This window comes from Mus caroli, chromosome 5, assembly GCF_900094665.2.
Source record: "Mus caroli chromosome 5, CAROLI_EIJ_v1.1, whole genome shotgun sequence".
In the NCBI taxonomy this organism is placed as follows: Eukaryota; Metazoa; Chordata; class Mammalia; order Rodentia; family Muridae; genus Mus; species Mus caroli.
This window is the reverse complement of record NC_034574.1, coordinates 98,144,558-98,162,952: the sequence shown is the minus strand read 5'-3', so window position 1 is coordinate 98,162,952 and position 18,395 is coordinate 98,144,558. Positions and strand designations below refer to the sequence as shown.

The following is an 18,395-nucleotide window of genomic DNA, read 5'->3' as shown; positions in this document are numbered from 1 at the left end:
CCTCCCTCCCTCCCTCCCTTCCTTCCTTCCTTCTTTCCTGTGTCTGTGTCAGAGGCCATTCCACAAGTGTGTTATATTTTCTCTATCCTCACCTACTTCATGAAGAGTCCAGGCCTTGGCTGTTGAGCACTGCAGCTGTGCTGTTGGGTGCTACTTTCACTGCCTTTGCATCTACACACTGCTGAGGTTGCTGTACAAAATCTCACATTTTGCTTTTAACTCTCTATTTTTGCTGACTTGGGTTTATGTGGGTAGGATCTAATTTTGCTGTCTGCACATAGATGCCCTCTTTCCCCAGCACTCTTTGTTGAAGACACCGTCTTCCTGCATTGTGTGTTCCTGACACCCCTGCAAAGATCATTTGACAGTTAACTCGTGGGTTTATTTTAGAGTCTTTTATTCTGCCCCATTAGTGTATATCCTTGTTTTTATTATTATCATACTTTAAGAATAGTCATTGATACATGTTAATTGTACAAGCGAATGGGATTCACCATGATATTCCAAGACAGACAGTGTCCACTGCCATCTCCTTATCTGTTAACAGCACTTGGGCCGAGCAGTGGTGGTGCATGCTTTTAATCCCAGCATTTGGTAGGCAGAAGCAGGTGGATTTCTGAGTTTGAGGCCAGCTTGGCCTACAGAGTGAGTTCCAGGACAGCCAGTACTACACAGAGAAACTGTGTCTCAAAATAAAATAAATAAAAGATAAAAAAAATTAAAAAAATAAGGAAAGAAAACGATTTTCATATAAACCATACTGTTCTGATTAATATAGCCTGATGATTTGTTTTAAATCAGAATGTGTGTTGCTGTTCTTGGTGAAGCTTAATTTTGTTAAAAGTGGTGTGTATTCTAGGGGACCAGCTGTGGTCCAGGTCCTCCAATTTATCGTTCTCAGGGTGTCCATACTTACACACTGGGCTGGAAATTTCAAGGGGAGTCCAGAATCGGTGGAGCTCTGCAGGATCCTGGTCTGGCTGGGAGTAAGGGTGTGGGAAGAGAAGGCCTTCTCCAAGGATCTTAGTGTTAGAGCTCTTTTAGGTGAAGGCCTTCTCTGATGGTCTTCAATGAAATACCTCTTAGGCAAGTTTAGCTTGTACACATACTTTTATTCGGAGTTGGGGATGGGCTTGAAAGCACTTAATTCAGAGTGAACCAGGGGCTATATATGGATTTTATAGATTGGGGAGGAGTTTTCAGGGCAAATGAAAATCATTGGCTACGGTTTAAAGTTCTTTGTGTACCTCATTTGCATGGAGAAGCAGTCTAGGAATCCCAGGTACTTGCTTGGTGAGTTCTGATGGGAGAGTAGAAGGTGAGGAAATTTGTAGTTCTGCCAAGGGCTGCTCAACCTTTTCCTCTCTCTACCCCACCTGCAGGGATGTGAGGAGTAGGGATCCCCAGACAAGGTCAGAGAAGGGGAAGACCTACTGGTAAAAGAAGTCCTCCATTTTGCACCAGACTCAATTAATCTATACTAAGGAATTCCCCTGTTCATAAATCCTTATTGGTGGAATAACTTGGGCACAAATGTTCATAGGTCTTGGACTTTAAGGGTCCTATAGGTCCTATCTGGACCACGGTCCTGGTTTTCAGTCCTGGGCCATATGCTCAATAAACTATCCTGTCAGACTGAGAGCAGTGTTCATGTGGTTTGTCAGAGGATTCCACGGACATCAGCATTTTCTAGTTCCATTCATTTGACTGCAATCTCATGATAGCTGAATTGTATTTCATTGTATAAACCAACCACAGTTTCTTTGTCTATTCTTTTCTTCTTCTTCTTCTTTTTTTTTTTTTTTTTTTTTTTTTTTTTTTTTTTTTTTTTTTTTTTTGAGGAACATCTAGGTGGTTTACAGTCTCTGACTATTCTGAATAAATCTGCTATGAACATAGTCAAGCAAAGGTCCCTGTGGTATAGTGGAGCATTGTTTGGGTATATATGCCCAGGAGGGGTATAGCTGAGTCTTGAAGTAGAACTATTCCCAGTTTTATGAGCAACCACCATATTGATTTCCAAAGTGGTTGTGCAGTTTTATACTCCAACCAGCAATGAAGGAGTCTCCTCTTGGTCTAGGTCCTCACCAGCTTGTACTGTACCTTGAATTTTTTATCTTAGCCATTCTGACAGGTATAAGATGGAATCTCAGAGTCATGTTGATTTACATTTCTTGATGACTAGGGACATTGAACATTTCTTTGAGTACTTATTGGCCATTAGATATTCCTCTGTTGCGAGGAATTTCCTATTTAGGTATGTACCCCATAATAAAATTAGTTTATTTGGGTTTTTTCATGTTTAATTACTTGAGTTCTTGATATATTTTGAATATTATCTTTCTGTCAGATATAGGGCTGGTGAAGATCTTTTCCCATTCTATAGGTTGCCATATTGTCCTATTGATGGTGTCCTTTGCCTTGCAGAAGATTTTGAATTTCATGAGGTCACATTTATTGATTGTTGGCCTTCGTGCCTGAATTGTGGGTGTTCTGTTTAGAAAGTTGTCTCCTGAACCAATTGGTTCAAGGATATTCCCTCCTTTCTCTTCTATTAGATTTGATGTATTTAGTTTTATGTTGAGGTCTTTGACCCATTTGGACTTGAGTTTTGTACACTATTTGCATTCTTCTAAATGCACCATTTGTTGAAGATGCATTCATTTTTCCCATTGTATGGTTTTGGTTTTCTTGTCAAAAACCAAGTCTCTGTAGGTATGTGGATCTATCTTGGGTCTTTGATTCTATTTCACTGATCAATCTGTTTTTATGGCAATACCATGTGATTTTATTACTATTGCTCTGTAATAAAAGCAATGGCTTGAAATCAGGAATGGTGATACATCCACAAGTTCTTTTACTTTACAGAACTGCTTCCTCTATCTTTAGTTTTTTGTTTTTCCAAATGAATTTGAGAATTTCTCTTTAAAGGTTTGGAAAGAATTGTGTTGGAATTTTGATGAGAACTGTATTAAATCTGTAGATTGATTTTTCAGAAGATGGCCATTTTCACTTTGTTAACCCTATCAATCCATGAGCATGAGAGATCTTTCTATCTTCTGATACCTTCTACAGTTTCTTTCTTCAAAGGCTTGACATTTGTGCCATACAGGTCTTTCACTCGCTTGGTTAGAGTTACACCAAGATATTTTAAATTATGTAAGACTATTGTGAAAGGTAGTGTTTTCCTGTTTCTTTTCTCAGTCTGTCATTTGTATTTAGGAGGACTACTGACATATTGTAGTTAACCTTGTCCTCATCCACTTCACTGAAAGTGCTTATCAGCTGTTTAGGTTCCCTAGTGGAATTTTTAGAGCCACTCATGTATTATCATATCATCTACAAATAATGGTGTTTTGACATCTCCCTTTTCAATTTGTATCCCCTTGATCTCCTTTAGCTTTCTTGTTGATCTAGGTAGAACTCCAGGCATTATATTAAATAGATATGGAGAGAGTAGACAGCCTTGTCTTGTTCCTTATTTTAGTAGAATTTCTTTCACTTTGTCTCCATTTAATTTGATGTTGGTTATTGGCTTGCTGTATATTATGTTTAGGTATGGAAATTTTACCCCTGATATCTCCAAGACTTTTATCATGAAGTTATGTTGGATTTTGTCAAAGGCTATTTTCAGGATCTAATGATGTGATAATATGTTTTTTTTTCCAGTTTGTTTATATGTTATGTCACATTAACAGACTTTTGTATGTTGAGACATTCCTGCATGTCTGGGATGAAGCCTACTTGATCATGGTGGATGATAATTTTGATGTGTTCTTGGATTAGGTTTTCAAGTATTTTATTGATTATTTTTGCATCAATGGTCTGAAATTCTTACTTTTATGAGTCTTTGTATTTTATGTATCTGGGTGAAACTCATAGAATGATTTTGACAATGCTCTTTCTGTTTTCATTTTGTGGAATAGTTTGAGGAGTGTTGGTATTAGCTCATGTTTGAAAGTTTGATAGAATTCTGCACTAAAACTATGTGGCCCGTTGATGTATTCATTTCTTTTATTGTATCTTCTATTCCTGAGATTCCTTCTTCCATCTCTTGTACTCTGTGGGTGATGCTTGGATCTGTTGCTCCCGATCTCTTCCCTATGTTTTCCATCTCCCAGATTCCCTCAGTTTGTGTTTCCTTTATTGTTTCTATGTACATTTCCAGGTCTTGAAAACTTTTATGCATTTCCTGTATTTCCCTGTATTTCTTTAAGGGATTTATTCATTTCCTCTTTAAAAGCCTCTAAAATCTTGATAAGATTGGGTTTACAGTCATCTTCTTCTGCTTTGGCTATGTTAGGATATTCAGGGCTTGCTGTGATAAGAGAGCTGGGCCCTGGTGGTGCTATATTGCCCTGGCTCTTTCTGGTTGTATTCTCATGCTATAGCCATCTGGTTGGTACTGTCTTTAGCTGGATGTTCCTGTTGCTGACAGGACTCCTCAGGAAGGCAGGCAGAGCCTTTGGCCTGACAGTGGAGCTTAGGGAACAGTGTGCAGCTCACCTATGCTGGCTGTGTCCCAGTTGAACACCAGAGTGGCTCACCTTTTATTTGTTCCTTGGCCATTTGTGTGTCATTGTTTCAGAACTCTCCTATGTTTACTTCTATCACTAATTTTAAATTGGGACATTTATTTTTATTTATTTTCTTGATATTCAGTTTTTTTTAATTGAATTTTTTTCTATTTACAATTCAAATGTTCCCCTTTCCCGGTCCCCACCCCGAAACTCTCTCCCACCCTCCCCCTCCTCCTGCTTCTATGAGGGTGCTCCCTACCCTCCTACCCACTCCTGCCTACCCACCCTTGAATTCTGCTACTCTGAAGCATGGAGCCTTCACAGGACCATGGACCTCTTCTCCCACTGATGCAAGAAAAAGCAATCTTCTGCTACATTTGTGGCTAGAGCCATGGGTGACTCCATGTGCACTTTTTAGTTGGTGGTTTAGTCCCTGGGAGCTGTGGAGGTTCTGGGTGGTTGATGTTTTCCTTCTTCCTATGGGTTTGCTAACCCCTTCAGCTCCTTCAGTCCTTTCTCTAAGTCCTCCATTGGGGAACCTGTGCACAGTCCCAAGGTTAGCTGAGATCATCCAACTCTGTATTTGTTAGGCTCTGGCAGTGTCTCTTAGGAGACAGCTGTATCAGGCTTAGAGGGGTAATAAAATATGAGAACAGATAGGGAGAAAAAGTATAGAACAGAGACTGAAAGAAAGGCCATAAAGAGATTGCCCCTCCTGTGGATCCATCCCACATACAGTCACCAAATACAGACAGTATTGTGGATGCCAAGAAGTGCATGCCATCAGTTTTGGTTTTGCTTTATGTTTTTTTTTTTCTTTTTTTAAAGATCTGGATATGTTCTGGATAGTAACCATCTATGAGAAATATAACTGTTAAATACCTTTTCCTATTCACAAAGCATTATTTATTTATTCTTGTTTTTAGCATCTGTGTGATCTGTGCCCTGTTAAGAAAGTCTTCCTGTGCAAATGATTTTAAATTTATTCTCCCCTCCTCTTGCCTATGAAATTCAGTGTGCCTGATCAAACATTGAGATGCTTGCTCCAGTTGACATTTTTGTTCTGTGCAGGGTAATATAGATTCTCCTAAGTTTCTCAGGTTGACTTCACATTCTTTCTTTAATCAGGTAAAGGGCCTTTGCTCCTCCTGCTTTGGCCCCCCAGAGTACCTGGAGTAACAAGGCCACAGGACCAGCCCAAGTCTCTTCTGAGGAGTGCTCTGCTCAGACCTCTTCCTTCACATATCTTCCAGGGTGATCCTAAAAATGACTCGTGGATCTTCGCCCTCAGTGTGCTTCTGAGCAGCACCTTCATCTACAACAGCATGAGTACCATCAACCACCAAGCCCTGGAGCAGCTGCAGTATCCTTCTGGGATCTGAGTCACCATGTTTCATTGAGTGCTCTGGAATGAATATGGAGTCACTGCCCTGCACTGTCACTATGTGGCTTTTGATGGGGCAGAGCAGAGTGTTTAGAATGATTTATTTTAATAAGAGAACCATGAGAGCATGTGCATGAAGTCCCTTTTCCTTAGCCAAGTGCCAGTTATGTCACAGAACTCACAGAGCTGATCAGAGTAAAGTCTTCCCCAAATCCCCATGGAATAAAGAATTCCACAGAGTTTGTGAGTTTCTTTCCAGACTTTGTCTGGACTGTTCGGGATTTCATGCTGGAGCTGAAGTTAAATGGGGAAGACATCACAAGTGATGACTACCTGGAGAATGCCCTGAAGCTGATCCCAGGTACAGGAGGGCTGGGGTAGGAAGGCTGGGGAGGGGTGTCATTTGCTGAGTGACTCCCATCCTCGGTGGAGTCTTCCCAATGGGATGGAGTTCTGCAGAAGTGATGCTAGGTCATTGATTGATAGTGTTTGGATGTGGTGTTTAATTTTATTTGGAAAGAGTAGAGCCTAAAGCACAGCAAAGTTATTCAAGGTGACATTCTTTTCAGTTTATACTTTAGTATCTAGAGTCAATGCCTGCTCAAATCCAGATGTTTGTACTGTCTGTTTTTGTGTTGTCCTTCCTTTAAGAAACCTTTGGCTGCCTAATTCTTTTTCATGAATTTATTGTATGTAGCCCATCTTAAAATACATTTCACAGAGAGATACATTGTTCTCCTTGTAGATGAACACAGGTTTTTAATGCTGCCTTGATTTTCTTGTCTGCAAAAGCAGCTGCAACACATGTGTCTTCTCACATTATGCCTTCTCCATAGTCAATATAGTTTTTCCCGAGTCTATTTGACTGTCATAGCTACCCATTTTTATTCATGCCACAGAGTCAGGATCAGTTATATTCATGGTCTGTCAGCCATTGGCATGGGCTTTGTCAGCCCAAGTGTGAAGTTGATGGAGCCTTGTGAGTCACACCAATTCTGGAATGCTCACTGCTCTCATTTTCTGTCTGCTTTCTCTAAACATTGCACATGTAGTTGGTAGAGGGCTGCCCATGAAATCAGTGCAATTATTCATCTCAGAGAATTTCTGGAGTAGGCACGGTCTTACAATTTAGATATTTAAATATTGTTTAATTTTAAACAGGATGTTAGTGTGTTGCCCTAGCTGGTTGGTTACTACTATGTAGACCAGATGGGCTGGCCCGGAGCTCACAGCATATCTCTTGCCTCTTTCTCCTATATATCAAGATTAAAGATGTGTGCCACAACCTACTAGCCCTTCCTTCCTTCCTTCCTTCCTTCCTTCCTTCCTTCCTTCCTTCCTTCCTTCCTTTCTTTTTGGAAGACAGGATCTCATAGTGTAGACTTTGGTAGCTTGGAATACCCTGTGCAGACCATAGTAGCCTCAAACTCATGGATATCCTCATAATTGTTGACGAAAAAGGTTAACAGCACTGTATACAATTTTCTTCCTTGTTGAACTTGAGCTTTGTAACTAAATACTATAGAACACATGCAGGTACTAAGGCAGTGGTTACTCAGTAGAACAGATGATACATCTATCACCTCACATTGCTAACTTTCCATGAACAATTAAAATTGTTTCAGGAAAAATCCCAAATATATGGGCCAGAAGGTGACTCCATACTTAAAACACAGTCACCCAGGTGTGAGGACTGGAGGTGAGATTTCCAGAATTATTTTAATGCTGGTTGGATAGGATAGTCTACCTTCAATCCAGGCCAAGGACACAGGAAATCTCTGGAGCATGATGGGTAGCCAGACTGGCTGTATTAGAGAGTTCCACTTCACCTGAGAGACCCTTTGCCAGTAATGTGGAGAATGACTCTTTCCACATGCATACATACACATCAGACACATACACAACACATACATAAACATTTTCATGACTTTCTGTCTTAGTGTTGCATATAGTTCTTTGAGTGTATATTTTACTTTTACAAAAATGAGTTCTGTGTAACCTCAAAGTAGTTCTCCTTCTGTAACTATGGAGTCAATCTTAGATTTGCCAATGTTCCTATTTTTAATACATGGTTACCTTTTATTTTTGGCTCTTTTTTTTCTTGTCCCATAACTCTTTTTCTGCAAAGAGTGATTAGGCCAGGAATCACTTTTAGCCTCTTGTTGTTCAGTCACCAGGACACCACAGCTACAGTATGCATAGGCTTCTCCATTGAAGTCAAATAACTCCTGAAATATTTCATGAGACTTCTATCAAGTACAAACTTGTTATAACTTTGACATGCAAAGAAGTGTTGCATATTATATGGTAAAGAATCTGTAAGTGCAGAATATTTCAAGTAGAGTGGGGCCTCCTTCATATGTCCTTAGGAGACTCCTGTAATTTTGTGTTTCCTCCAACACTAGGTGACAAACCCAGAATGCAAGCATCCAATTCATGCAGGGAATGCATCAGATGTTTCTTTCCTAACCGGAAGTGTTTTGTCTTTGACCGGCCATCACATGACAAAGAACTTTTACAAAAACTTGATTGTATCACAGAAGACCAACTGGATCCTAAGTTCCAGGAAGTAACAAAGGCTTTTGTTTCTTACATCTTCACTTATGCCAAGATCAAGACCCTCAAAGAGGGAATTAAGGTCACCGGGAATAGTGAGTTTTTTTGTTTTTTGTTTTGTCTTCAAATCACAAATTCTCTCAAATCTCTAAATTCTTTAGAGAGTAGTATATGTTGAACTTATTAACATGTAATTTTTTAATTTTATATAGTATGGTAGTATGCATGTATCCCAATTCTAAAATGTATATATTTTATAACTGTAGATTAGAAATCCTTCTTTAAAAATGTAGACCACACCATTAGTATTTACAGTTGCAACATACCTGCATAAAATTCTCAACTGATAATAAAATCACCAGTGAAAAGGTACTTAATATATTATAGAATTAGTTTTTAAACCACTAAAGCTGATAACTTCTACTTTTACAGGGGATGTCTTGTATGTTCCATTTTAGAATGATTATGTGAAATATAATTTGGATATTTAAATAGTTCCAATATAAATACTAGTATTTAGACAAACCTATACTTTTTATAATAGCCACAGAAATAATGTGACATACCTTTCCTTGTTAGTTCATGCATTTGTTTTCATTCAAAGTATTAAATGCAAAATTATATTTTCATAGACAGTTGAATTTATTAGGTGAGGATGGATATTAATTTTTTAACATCCTGAACTAGAAAACCAAAGAAATTAAGTGAGAATAGGACAAAGAAACTGATAGCTTGCTGAAGGAGGTTTTGTGTGTGTGCATGTGTGTGTATGTGTGCGTGCATTAGTTGTTGTGAGAAATTTCGAAATATAGTTTTAACATCTTGGATCCCATTCACTTATAACCTATTATTTATCCCTTAAAATTCCTGATTCACAAAGGACTGGGTACTCTGGTGACAACCTATGTGGATGCCATCAACAGTGGAGCAGTGCCTTGTCTGGATGATGCTGTGACAACTCTGGCCCAGCATGAGAACTCAGTAGCTGTGCAGAAGGCAGCTGACCACTACAGTGAGCAGATGGCCCAGCGACTGAGGCTTCCCACAGACACTCTCCAGGAGCTGCTGGATGTCCATGCAGCCTGCGAGAAGGAAGCCATAGCTGTCTTCATGGAGCATTCCTTCAAGGACGAAAATCAGCAATTCCTGAAGAAGCTGGTGGTAATCTATTGATGTCATTAACTGTCATGGCTCTACCCCTTCAAGACTGTAGTGTTGATGAGCCTTCATTTGCCATATGTGCATTTATTATTTAAAGATATGTGTTTCAGAGCATCATGAAGAATACAGTTATGAATGATTGCATGTCCCCTTCCCAAATTTCCGGTATTTTTATTTTAGTAATGTCTAACAGATGGAATAATGAGTATATAGTGCCCTAATTCCTTTACCCAGTTAATGTTTGTGGATTGTGATCCTAGCCAGGACATCTATAGTACATCCTTGAACCTCCTATAATTTTCTGTTCCTAAGACACCGTTTCTCACTGGAGTCTCTCTATAGCTTACCGTTCTTCTGTGGTTCCTTGTTATATCATTGTGTCCTTGAAGATAGAATTTCAGGATGTGACACCCACAAGGAACCAGAGATTATAGGATGGTCTTTTCAGAAGGTTTTGAGGACCAGGAACCTAAAGAACATTTAGTTTAAGCTTCCATATTTTTTTGAGCATCTGAGTTCACATTCCCGTGAGTTCTTATTACACTGGAATGCTTTCTCATCGGAAATAAGTTGGCTCTCCTATGATGCTTCTTGGAATTTTTTCCCTTCTGTTTCTTCAATTTTGTCAGATCTCTGTACACTTCCCTTATAGGAATTAATAGGAGAGAAGAAAGAGCTTTTCCTGTCGAAGAATGAAGAGGCATCAAATAAATACTGTCAAGAAGAACTGGATCGACTTTCAAAGGATTTTATGGAAAATATTTCAACATTTTTTGTTCCTTGGGGACACAAGCTTTACATGGACAAGAGGGAGAAGATTGAGCATGACTACTGGCAGGTTCCCAGGAAAGGGGTGAAGGTGAGGAGCAGGGAGCATAGGAAAGGGGTGAAGGTGAGGAGCAGTGAGTGCTGCAGACCCTCTGGGCCCCTTTGCTTGGAAAGGGTCTCTCGGGCAGGTGGGTAAAGCGTTGGAATTGACAAACAGATGCACACAAGAGAGGTTGTGTTGAATCTGAATGTATTGTTAGGTCGAGCATCAGACTTTTTTATAGTACAGAAAATACCAGGGATTGCATCAGGCAAGGTACATTGAAGTTTACCAGATACAAAGAAATGACTTCTAAAGGAATTTGCAGGAACCAAGTAAATGTTTACAATAGAGATTAGCAGTCCTGCCTTGGATCAGCCTAGTGACAGGCAAGAATTTCACATTTTAGTGTTAATAGCACCAGGGGGTTTTACTCTTGGCAGGCCTCAAGAATAATGTAGTGTCATGGACCCCTAAATTCCTAGGCTTTGCTAATTCTTATCTTGTCTGGAGAATCTCTATTTGTCAGGAGAGTATATCAACTTGCTTTTGGTATGGAATGTAGCCTGTACTAAAGATTACTTTCTCAGTGAGATTCCCGGGCTCTTTCTGCAGACCAGTTGAGCCACTGGCCCCGTCTGTTGTAATGCTTAATTAGTTACTGAATAGGATAAACTTTCTTGCTGCTTTCTGGGATCTTGGAACACTGGGTTTAGCTATGTCAGAATTCAATCTTAAAAGGCACTTATAATAGGGAAAGATTAATAGAGAGCATACACTAGATCCATACACTAGACTAAGGTGGGAATGGAAAATAAATTTATGGGTTAGAGAGGACGCCAGACTCCAGGAAGGAGTTTCCGTGAAACTCTTTTTTCCTCATGAGTGGCTTTTAGGCATCACTGCCTGACAAGCTGACTTGACAGGAGTGCCATGGCAAGGGAGTATAGGAAAGGGGTGAAGGTGAGGAGCAGGGAGCATTCCCAGGCTGTGAATGGGGTGAAGATGAGCAGGAAACATCGAAACTTGATGAAGATGAGGAGCAGGGAGCATGGGAGTTTAGTGCAGAGGGAAGGGCATGTCATAAAATATGAACACACAACACTGCTTAAGAGGAGTCAGAATACATGAAGACTGATTGGTACCTTTAGCTTTATGTTTATATTGGTGACCAAAATCAGGGCTTTGCAAGGCAAGGCAAGTGCTTTACCTTGACCATGCTTGGTGCAAAGTGACTCCTATTTAGTGTGAATTCTTAGAAATATTCTCCCAAAGCATTCTGAGTGATAACTCTACAAGTCTGTCAGGATGATATACCTATGCAGTAGTGAGTGTAATAATATAGCTAAAATATTACTCTGTTATTGCCAGTGATACCATTGTAAGTACTTTCTTTAGACCTTTCTTTAGTTATTTAAATGCACTGAGCAATATCCTCACTACTGTGCACAGTCACACATCTCTACCACAAGGCTTGGGCAGCTAAAGTGATTTGCCTATGAATACACCCAGCAAGAGAGAAGGAAGTGGTTTATACGCAATCATGCAGTATTTTACAGTGGAATACAATATCCAAAGGCATCATAGGTTGCAGCATGCACAGCTGCACATGACATGGACAGGCTGCATCTGTGTGGATGCAGACATCTCTAGTAGAGGTTACTGGACTAAGCCATAGAGCAGGAAGTATCCAGGGTCACTGAAGAGCTTGGGCCATCTGCAGGCTTCACTGTGGCATTTAACAATGAGGCACAGTGAGGACTCTGTTGAGTCTCATGGGTCCTCACTCTCTCAGAATTTATTAGGATTCTTTGTTCCCTCTTGGTCCTGCAGGCAAGTGAAGTCTTCCAGAACTTTCTTCAGTCACAGGCCATCATCGAGAGTTCCATTCTGCAGGCAGATACAGCCCTCACTGCTGGGGAGAAGGCCATTGCAGGTACAGGAACATGTCTCTTGGCTCTCAGGAGAGGTCAGATTCCTACCATGGCTTTCTGATGGAAGCCATAGTAAATCCATGCCAGATCAGTCNCTTTCTATCTTTCTGTGTATGCCCAATCTGTATGCCACAGGCAGTCTTGGCTGTGTTTCAGTCACATNGGCAGGGTTTCTCCATCACTGTCAGAAACATGCTCTGCAGGTGAGGACCAAGGGGCAGTCTGGTTTCCTATGCTCCCTTTGAGATTTGAATTGTTCTCTGGGTTCTGGAATGTTGACATTTTACTTGACCCATCACTTTCTTCTCTCCCGGAATCTTCCTGGGGCAGAGGAACGTGCCCAGAAGGTGGCAGCAGAGAAGGAGCAAGAGCTGCTAAGACAGAAGCAGAAGGAGCAGCAGGAGTATATGGAGGCTCAAGAGAAAAGTCACAAGGAAAACATAGAGCAACTGAGGAAAAAGCTGATGCAGGAGAGAGAGCAGGACATCAAAGACCATGATATGATGCTGAAGAAGCAACTGAAGGTGGGGCTCTTCATCCTCCTGGTGGTTCTTGTACCCCAGGCAGTGGGAGAAAGTTGTCAGCCAGGTCATAGGAGTAACACAATCATAATATATTATTGCTAAGGAGTACCCCCCACCCCCGATTGTTATATAGTCTTTGAATTTTGCTCTTTATGTAGACTCTGGGGACATCAGGTTTTCTTTTGCTCCTTCAGGGTTTTAATGACTACAGTGGTTTGGCTTACAGACTTGGAATATTTAAAAAGTACTATCTCTCTCTCTATCTTTTGTGCATCTTCTTCATGGTAAGGGAAAATTTTTAGGAATACACTAAGGACTGCTTGATAAAGTTTTGAAACTTTAAGTCGTACAATGTTGGGACTTGGCACTATTTACTTCTTTGTTATGTTCACTGTTTTAGGATCAAGAGGCTTTCCTTAAGGAAGGATTTAAGAAGAAAGCTGAAGAAATGAACAAAGAGATACAGCAACTGAGAGATGTCATCAAGGATAAGAAAAAAAACACTGTTCCAATTGTGGAAGTTCTCTTAAGTGCATTTTCTACATTTCTTTTCAGTTTCCTTTTACGTTACCTTGTCCGTTTTTTAAAGCATATATGATTGAGTCTTTCACTTTTGTGGAAATGATAGACTGTAAAATACACTTTGTTTCATACATGCCTGCAAAGACAATGTTAGCCTTTAGAGGACACATTTTTGAAATGAGTCCTATGGAAGCTACGCAATTAGTAATTACATTTGGTTACTGTTGGCCAATTTGACTGCATATAGTATCAGCAAGAAGACAAGGTTTACGGTACTCCTATGAGGACCATGTAACCCAGGTTAGCTTGTGGGGGACTGTCTCAGGTTAATGTGGTAGGGAACCCATCCTACGGGAGGGCAGCAGTGTTCCTGTGGACTGAAGACACAGAGAAAGCTGAAAACAAATGGCCCTACCACTTGTGGCTTCCTGACTGTGGATGCCATACAACAAGCCAGCCTCAACTTCTCTCAGAATGCATTCTTCAGCCTTGACAGACTGTATCATCATGATTCATGGACCACAACAAACCCTTTCTTAAGTTGGTTTTGTGAGGGTATTTCATCTCAGCAAGAGGAAAAGTCATTGATATCATAATTGTGATAATCCTGGAAACTACTTAAACATCACTTGTTAGATTGGCAATGAATTTTAATATGACTTGATCTTGGAGTACTATATAGTCAAGAAACAAATGTCAGTCAAGCTATCTGTAAAATGATCTGAATTGTACTAAAATGTACCCAAAAGATAAAGTCAAAACACCAAACAACTGTGCGATTATTATTAGAAATGCTACTATGCCATGCAAACATACAAGAACACAAATGAAATGCCCGCTGGAAGATTAGTAAAAGCCTGATCTACTGGCTTCATCTAGAGAGATTAAGTTGGAGTCAAAAGTTGAAGGGATGTGTGCATTTCATGACATTCTCAGTCTTACATATTTCATGAAGAGTGCTGGGAAAGTGACAGTGATAGTGACAATAAGTTGAAACTCACCACTGCACGATCAAATCTCTGTTTCTAGAAATGGCAGAAGCCACTAGAATTCACCCAAGAACAAGACTTGAGTACCCGGAAGCACAACATTTGCAGCTTAATGATGTTTTCCTTTAAGGCTTTCCATTTTTAAAAGTAATTTAAATAATGCATTTTTTTGTAAAGCCACATATCAAAATGTTATTTCAACAGGCAATCAAAATAATTTATGCATGCTTTTTACATCATATATATTTATTTGCAAAGTGACAGGGAAACTGTATTAAGAGCCATATGATAATATAGAGTATAAGAGAATACATGGGGCACATGGGAGGTGGACAGATCAGAGATGGCTCTGGGTCAAGAATGCACAATGCTCATCCAGGGTAGCTCGGTTCCTGGGGCAGGTAACAACTGCCTGTAAATCTAACTCCAAGGGATCTGACTTACTTTTCTCAAACCCAAGGGCCCCTGGTGCTTCCATCACATATCCCCATCTTATACATATACATACTTACAAGTATGATTTAAAGGAATACACTGTTAACATTGATAATGGACCATTTGAGTAAAGACACAAGGACCCTTATTAGTGCATTAATGAATATAATGTATTTAAGGTGTACCCATCACAGCTCCTCTAAGACATCCTCAAATTCCCCTCCGACCTTCATGTCTTCTCTTCCCCCACCTCTTCTTCTTTCTTCTTACTGTGAGTAAATTAATGCTGGCCTCATGTTCCTGGGCTTTAGACACCATCTACCAGACCATGGACAATTGATCATGACACACACCCCTATAGAAAACACACTGTCCCTCTCCTAGTCACCAGATATCAAATGTTAGTAGTTCCTCAGCTAGGGGTGGGGTCTCATGAGCTCACTGCCACTCCACACTGGATGTTGACTGGCTTCATGGTGTATATCTTGTTCCAACAAATATCACTATTGTTGTAGCCCCATCATATCCAGAAAATATTATTTTAGAACAATATGGTCTTATTTTTAAAATGCTTACTTAATTATTTCAAAATTAAAATGTAGATATTCTTATGATTTCTGTAATCTTGGAGAAGCCTACTTCCTCTCTATTAATGCCTGTGAAATGTCAAGTTCAAAAGAATGAACTGTGTAAAGGAGAGAGAGATCTTGGTGCTGTTTTATTGGGAGCCATTTTGTTTGCTTCAGTGAAAGCCGACCTGCCAGGCACAATCAAATCAGGTTAGGGTCTGATGGTAGATCCTGGCCTACTGACTCATGGAACTATAAGAGGAAATACACTTGAGGCTCAAGGCAAGGGGATGAAAGTTCAATTCATCTTGGTGGTTGGATCAAATCCTCTGGATAAGAAAAGATATCCTGTGTGTACATCAGCTATTATTTCTGCCACCTTGTGACATTGTTTCCCACGGTACTGAGAGACATAATAAAGCTAAGAAAAATAAACTTGAGGTTGATGTGGTATTCACCTGCAACCTTCCCAATTCTAATTCTTTTCTCTGAGTCTTCTTTCTGTCTTTTCTTATAATCATCCTCACTCCCCCTTCCAAGGCTGCTTGACTTGTGCCTTTGGGACAGCCACACTCTAATTTAGGTAGTCACTTTGCTGAGGTGGCCAGAATTATATCTTTTCAGAAGTAGATTTTTTGATACGGAATGAGAGTTGCAGGATTATTCAGAAAAGGAAAAAAAATGTTTTGACCAAGTATAATGTCAGATGTTGTCCTGACAATTTAATGCATAAAAGTAAACATCAGGCTTGTTAATATTTGGGATTTCAATCTGGTACCTAAAAATGGTTTTGAAAGAATGAAACTACAAGGGCTGAGATGAAAGTGTGCTGGGTTGGTCAATACTTGGACATTGAAGGCCTGTAAGTGGCAATAATAGTTATGGTAAGAAAAATAGGACCAGTCTAACATTAATCACCAATTTGGAATGGAAGAACAGAGTCTTCACTGAGGATAACATGAGAAAGGAGAATGGATATCTACCATGACTGAGATACTTCCAGGGAGAGAGGAGAAGAGGTATGAACTGAGAAAGCAGATCAGGGGGCTCCTACCACGTGTTTACATGGAAGTGAGGTAGAATTTCCAGCGTCTGTTTTAGATAATTTTCAGAAAGCAAACCCATCAAAGGACCAAGAAATTTCTATTGTGCCCAAGTCTACAAGAAAGAGGTGTGCTGGCGATGAGTATTTTTCCTAAGGCACAGAGAAGACAATTGTGAAAGATCTATCCTGACTTCAAACATACCAGTCTTTAAAAACACAGGAGGTGGACACATTGTGAACCCAAGTGCATCCACTGATATGTCACTAGCTCTTAAGCATATATTCTCCACATCTCAGTCAGTCAGGCAGGCAGGCAGGCACACACACACAACTTTCCTGAGCTGCGGGTGTGGTATGTAGAGAGTACCTCCCACTGGAGTATCTCAGCAGCCTTCTCTAATAATGAGTTAGTCAGATAGCAAAGCAAATTTTACTTTATTTTGTTACTATTTAGTGAACATTAAGTCCAATTAAAAATCTGTTGCCACCTCAAGATTGCAGTTGAGGACATCCTACCTGGCCAGTCAATGTGGAGATCATGGGATATATGTATATATTAAACTAAGTTATGCTACACGGCATGATAATGCCCCCACCTGAAGACTCATAGACAGTCTAACAAAGGTGTTTGATTACTAACTCAGGTTTAACAACTTTAATGGAATAAAACTCATTGCCACAGGGATTCAACAATTCATTTGGAGTGGATTTGAACTCTGGGAGTCGTGGCTGTTAGCAGAGATCCAGTGCCACTCTGAGAAGTGTGATGGCATCCCTGGTCTCTGATGCAGGAGGTCTGAATCTTTAAGTGAGTTCTTGTCAGTAGACAACAGGAATAGCAGCAGAGGCTGATGCAAGAACCTATCCTCTGGCCTGGAATTGTAGGATAAGTGCTGAAGCTCCAGTGAGCTCTAGCTATAGGGAGAAGTCCTAGGCTCAGGGGTTCTTTTTCTCAGGTTTAGTCTGTGCCTGGTCAGTCTTTTCTCCTGAAAAAAAAAAAAAGAGTTCTATGTATTCGTTTATTTGTGTGCATGCACTTGTATACATATGCCACTTAGTATGCTGTTCCAGTCAGAAGACATATTTCAGGATCAGTTGGGTCCAGATTGTCTGAATGTGAACATATAAAGAGAGTAAGACTAAGCAGGGAAGACTGTCCCAGCCTAAGCCCTCTGCAGATGCTTGTCAAAGGTTTCTAGGAGTTCTGGGTGCTGCTGTGGTCCTTGCAGCCTGCTGCTGCTGCTTCCTTCTGTAGTGCAGGATTTTAGTCAGCCTGGGCTTTTGTTTCTTCTGATGTGGCTGCTTCTACTGTACAAATGATGCTCTGTGATTGCTTTGAGGAGCTCCAGCCTGCCTCCCAGCTCTCAGAAAGATGTTAGCAAGCTCAGGGTACTGACTGCTTTTATCCCTGTCAGTGTACATAGCACTATGGGAAGAAATCCTCAGTTGGGAGGCTGCCACATTAGGGGAATTTTGAAAGGCCTTCATCTAGATGAATATCTATAGGCAATTAATGCTGCTGAGAGGGAGAATCGGTGTTTTCCAAGTAGGATCCCCCTTTTAGATTTTTCAGTTATTAATTGTTAGCCCTAAATACATATACATACCCAATCACTTCGATAGGTCACTAGTTCATATGCACATGCATACAGATGTGTCTTTACATCCCTTTAGAGAAAGACATCCTGCTGAGTACCTACGAAAACTATTTCTAGTCATTCCGTGAAAATTTCTGATGGGAAATTTGCTAAAAGTCCCAAACTGTGGAACATATTTTTTTTTGACAGAATGCCTCTGTGATTAAATTTTGACTTAACAAGATTATAATTTTCTCTCTTACTTGTTGGTGTTTAGCAGCTATTTCCCCCTTGGACTGAAGATTTGAATAGAGTGGGTTAGTCTTCAGAATAAATCAGAAAATTCTTTTAACAGGAATGGGTGAGTTCTC

At 40.1% G+C, this 18,395-nt stretch overlaps 2 protein-coding genes across 4 annotated transcripts in view; both read left to right on the top strand.

Annotated features, from left to right (window-relative positions):
* Positions 1 to 15,881, top strand: part of LOC110294195 (guanylate-binding protein 6-like) — a 27,902-nt gene extending 12,021 nt beyond the window's left edge. For all 3 annotated transcript variants that reach the window (XM_029477690.1, XM_021162236.2, XM_021162237.2), the window contains 8 exons: positions 5,774 to 5,883; positions 6,069 to 6,265; positions 8,310 to 8,555; positions 9,341 to 9,621; positions 10,274 to 10,480; positions 12,263 to 12,365; positions 12,694 to 12,887; positions 13,288 to 15,881. In XM_029477690.1, coding sequence (XP_029333550.1) covers positions 5,774 to 5,883; positions 6,069 to 6,265; positions 8,310 to 8,555; positions 9,341 to 9,621; positions 10,274 to 10,480; positions 12,263 to 12,365; positions 12,694 to 12,887; positions 13,288 to 13,485 — 1,536 coding nt within the window. In that variant the 3' untranslated portion in view covers positions 13,486 to 15,881. The remainder of the gene's footprint in view (positions 1 to 5,773; positions 5,884 to 6,068; positions 6,266 to 8,309; positions 8,556 to 9,340; positions 9,622 to 10,273; positions 10,481 to 12,262; positions 12,366 to 12,693; positions 12,888 to 13,287) is intronic.
* The window catches only part of LOC110294315 (guanylate-binding protein 6-like), a 165,957-nt gene that overhangs the window by 57,009 nt on the left and 90,553 nt on the right, over positions 1 to 18,395 (top strand). The gene's annotated exons all lie outside the window — the stretch shown is intronic.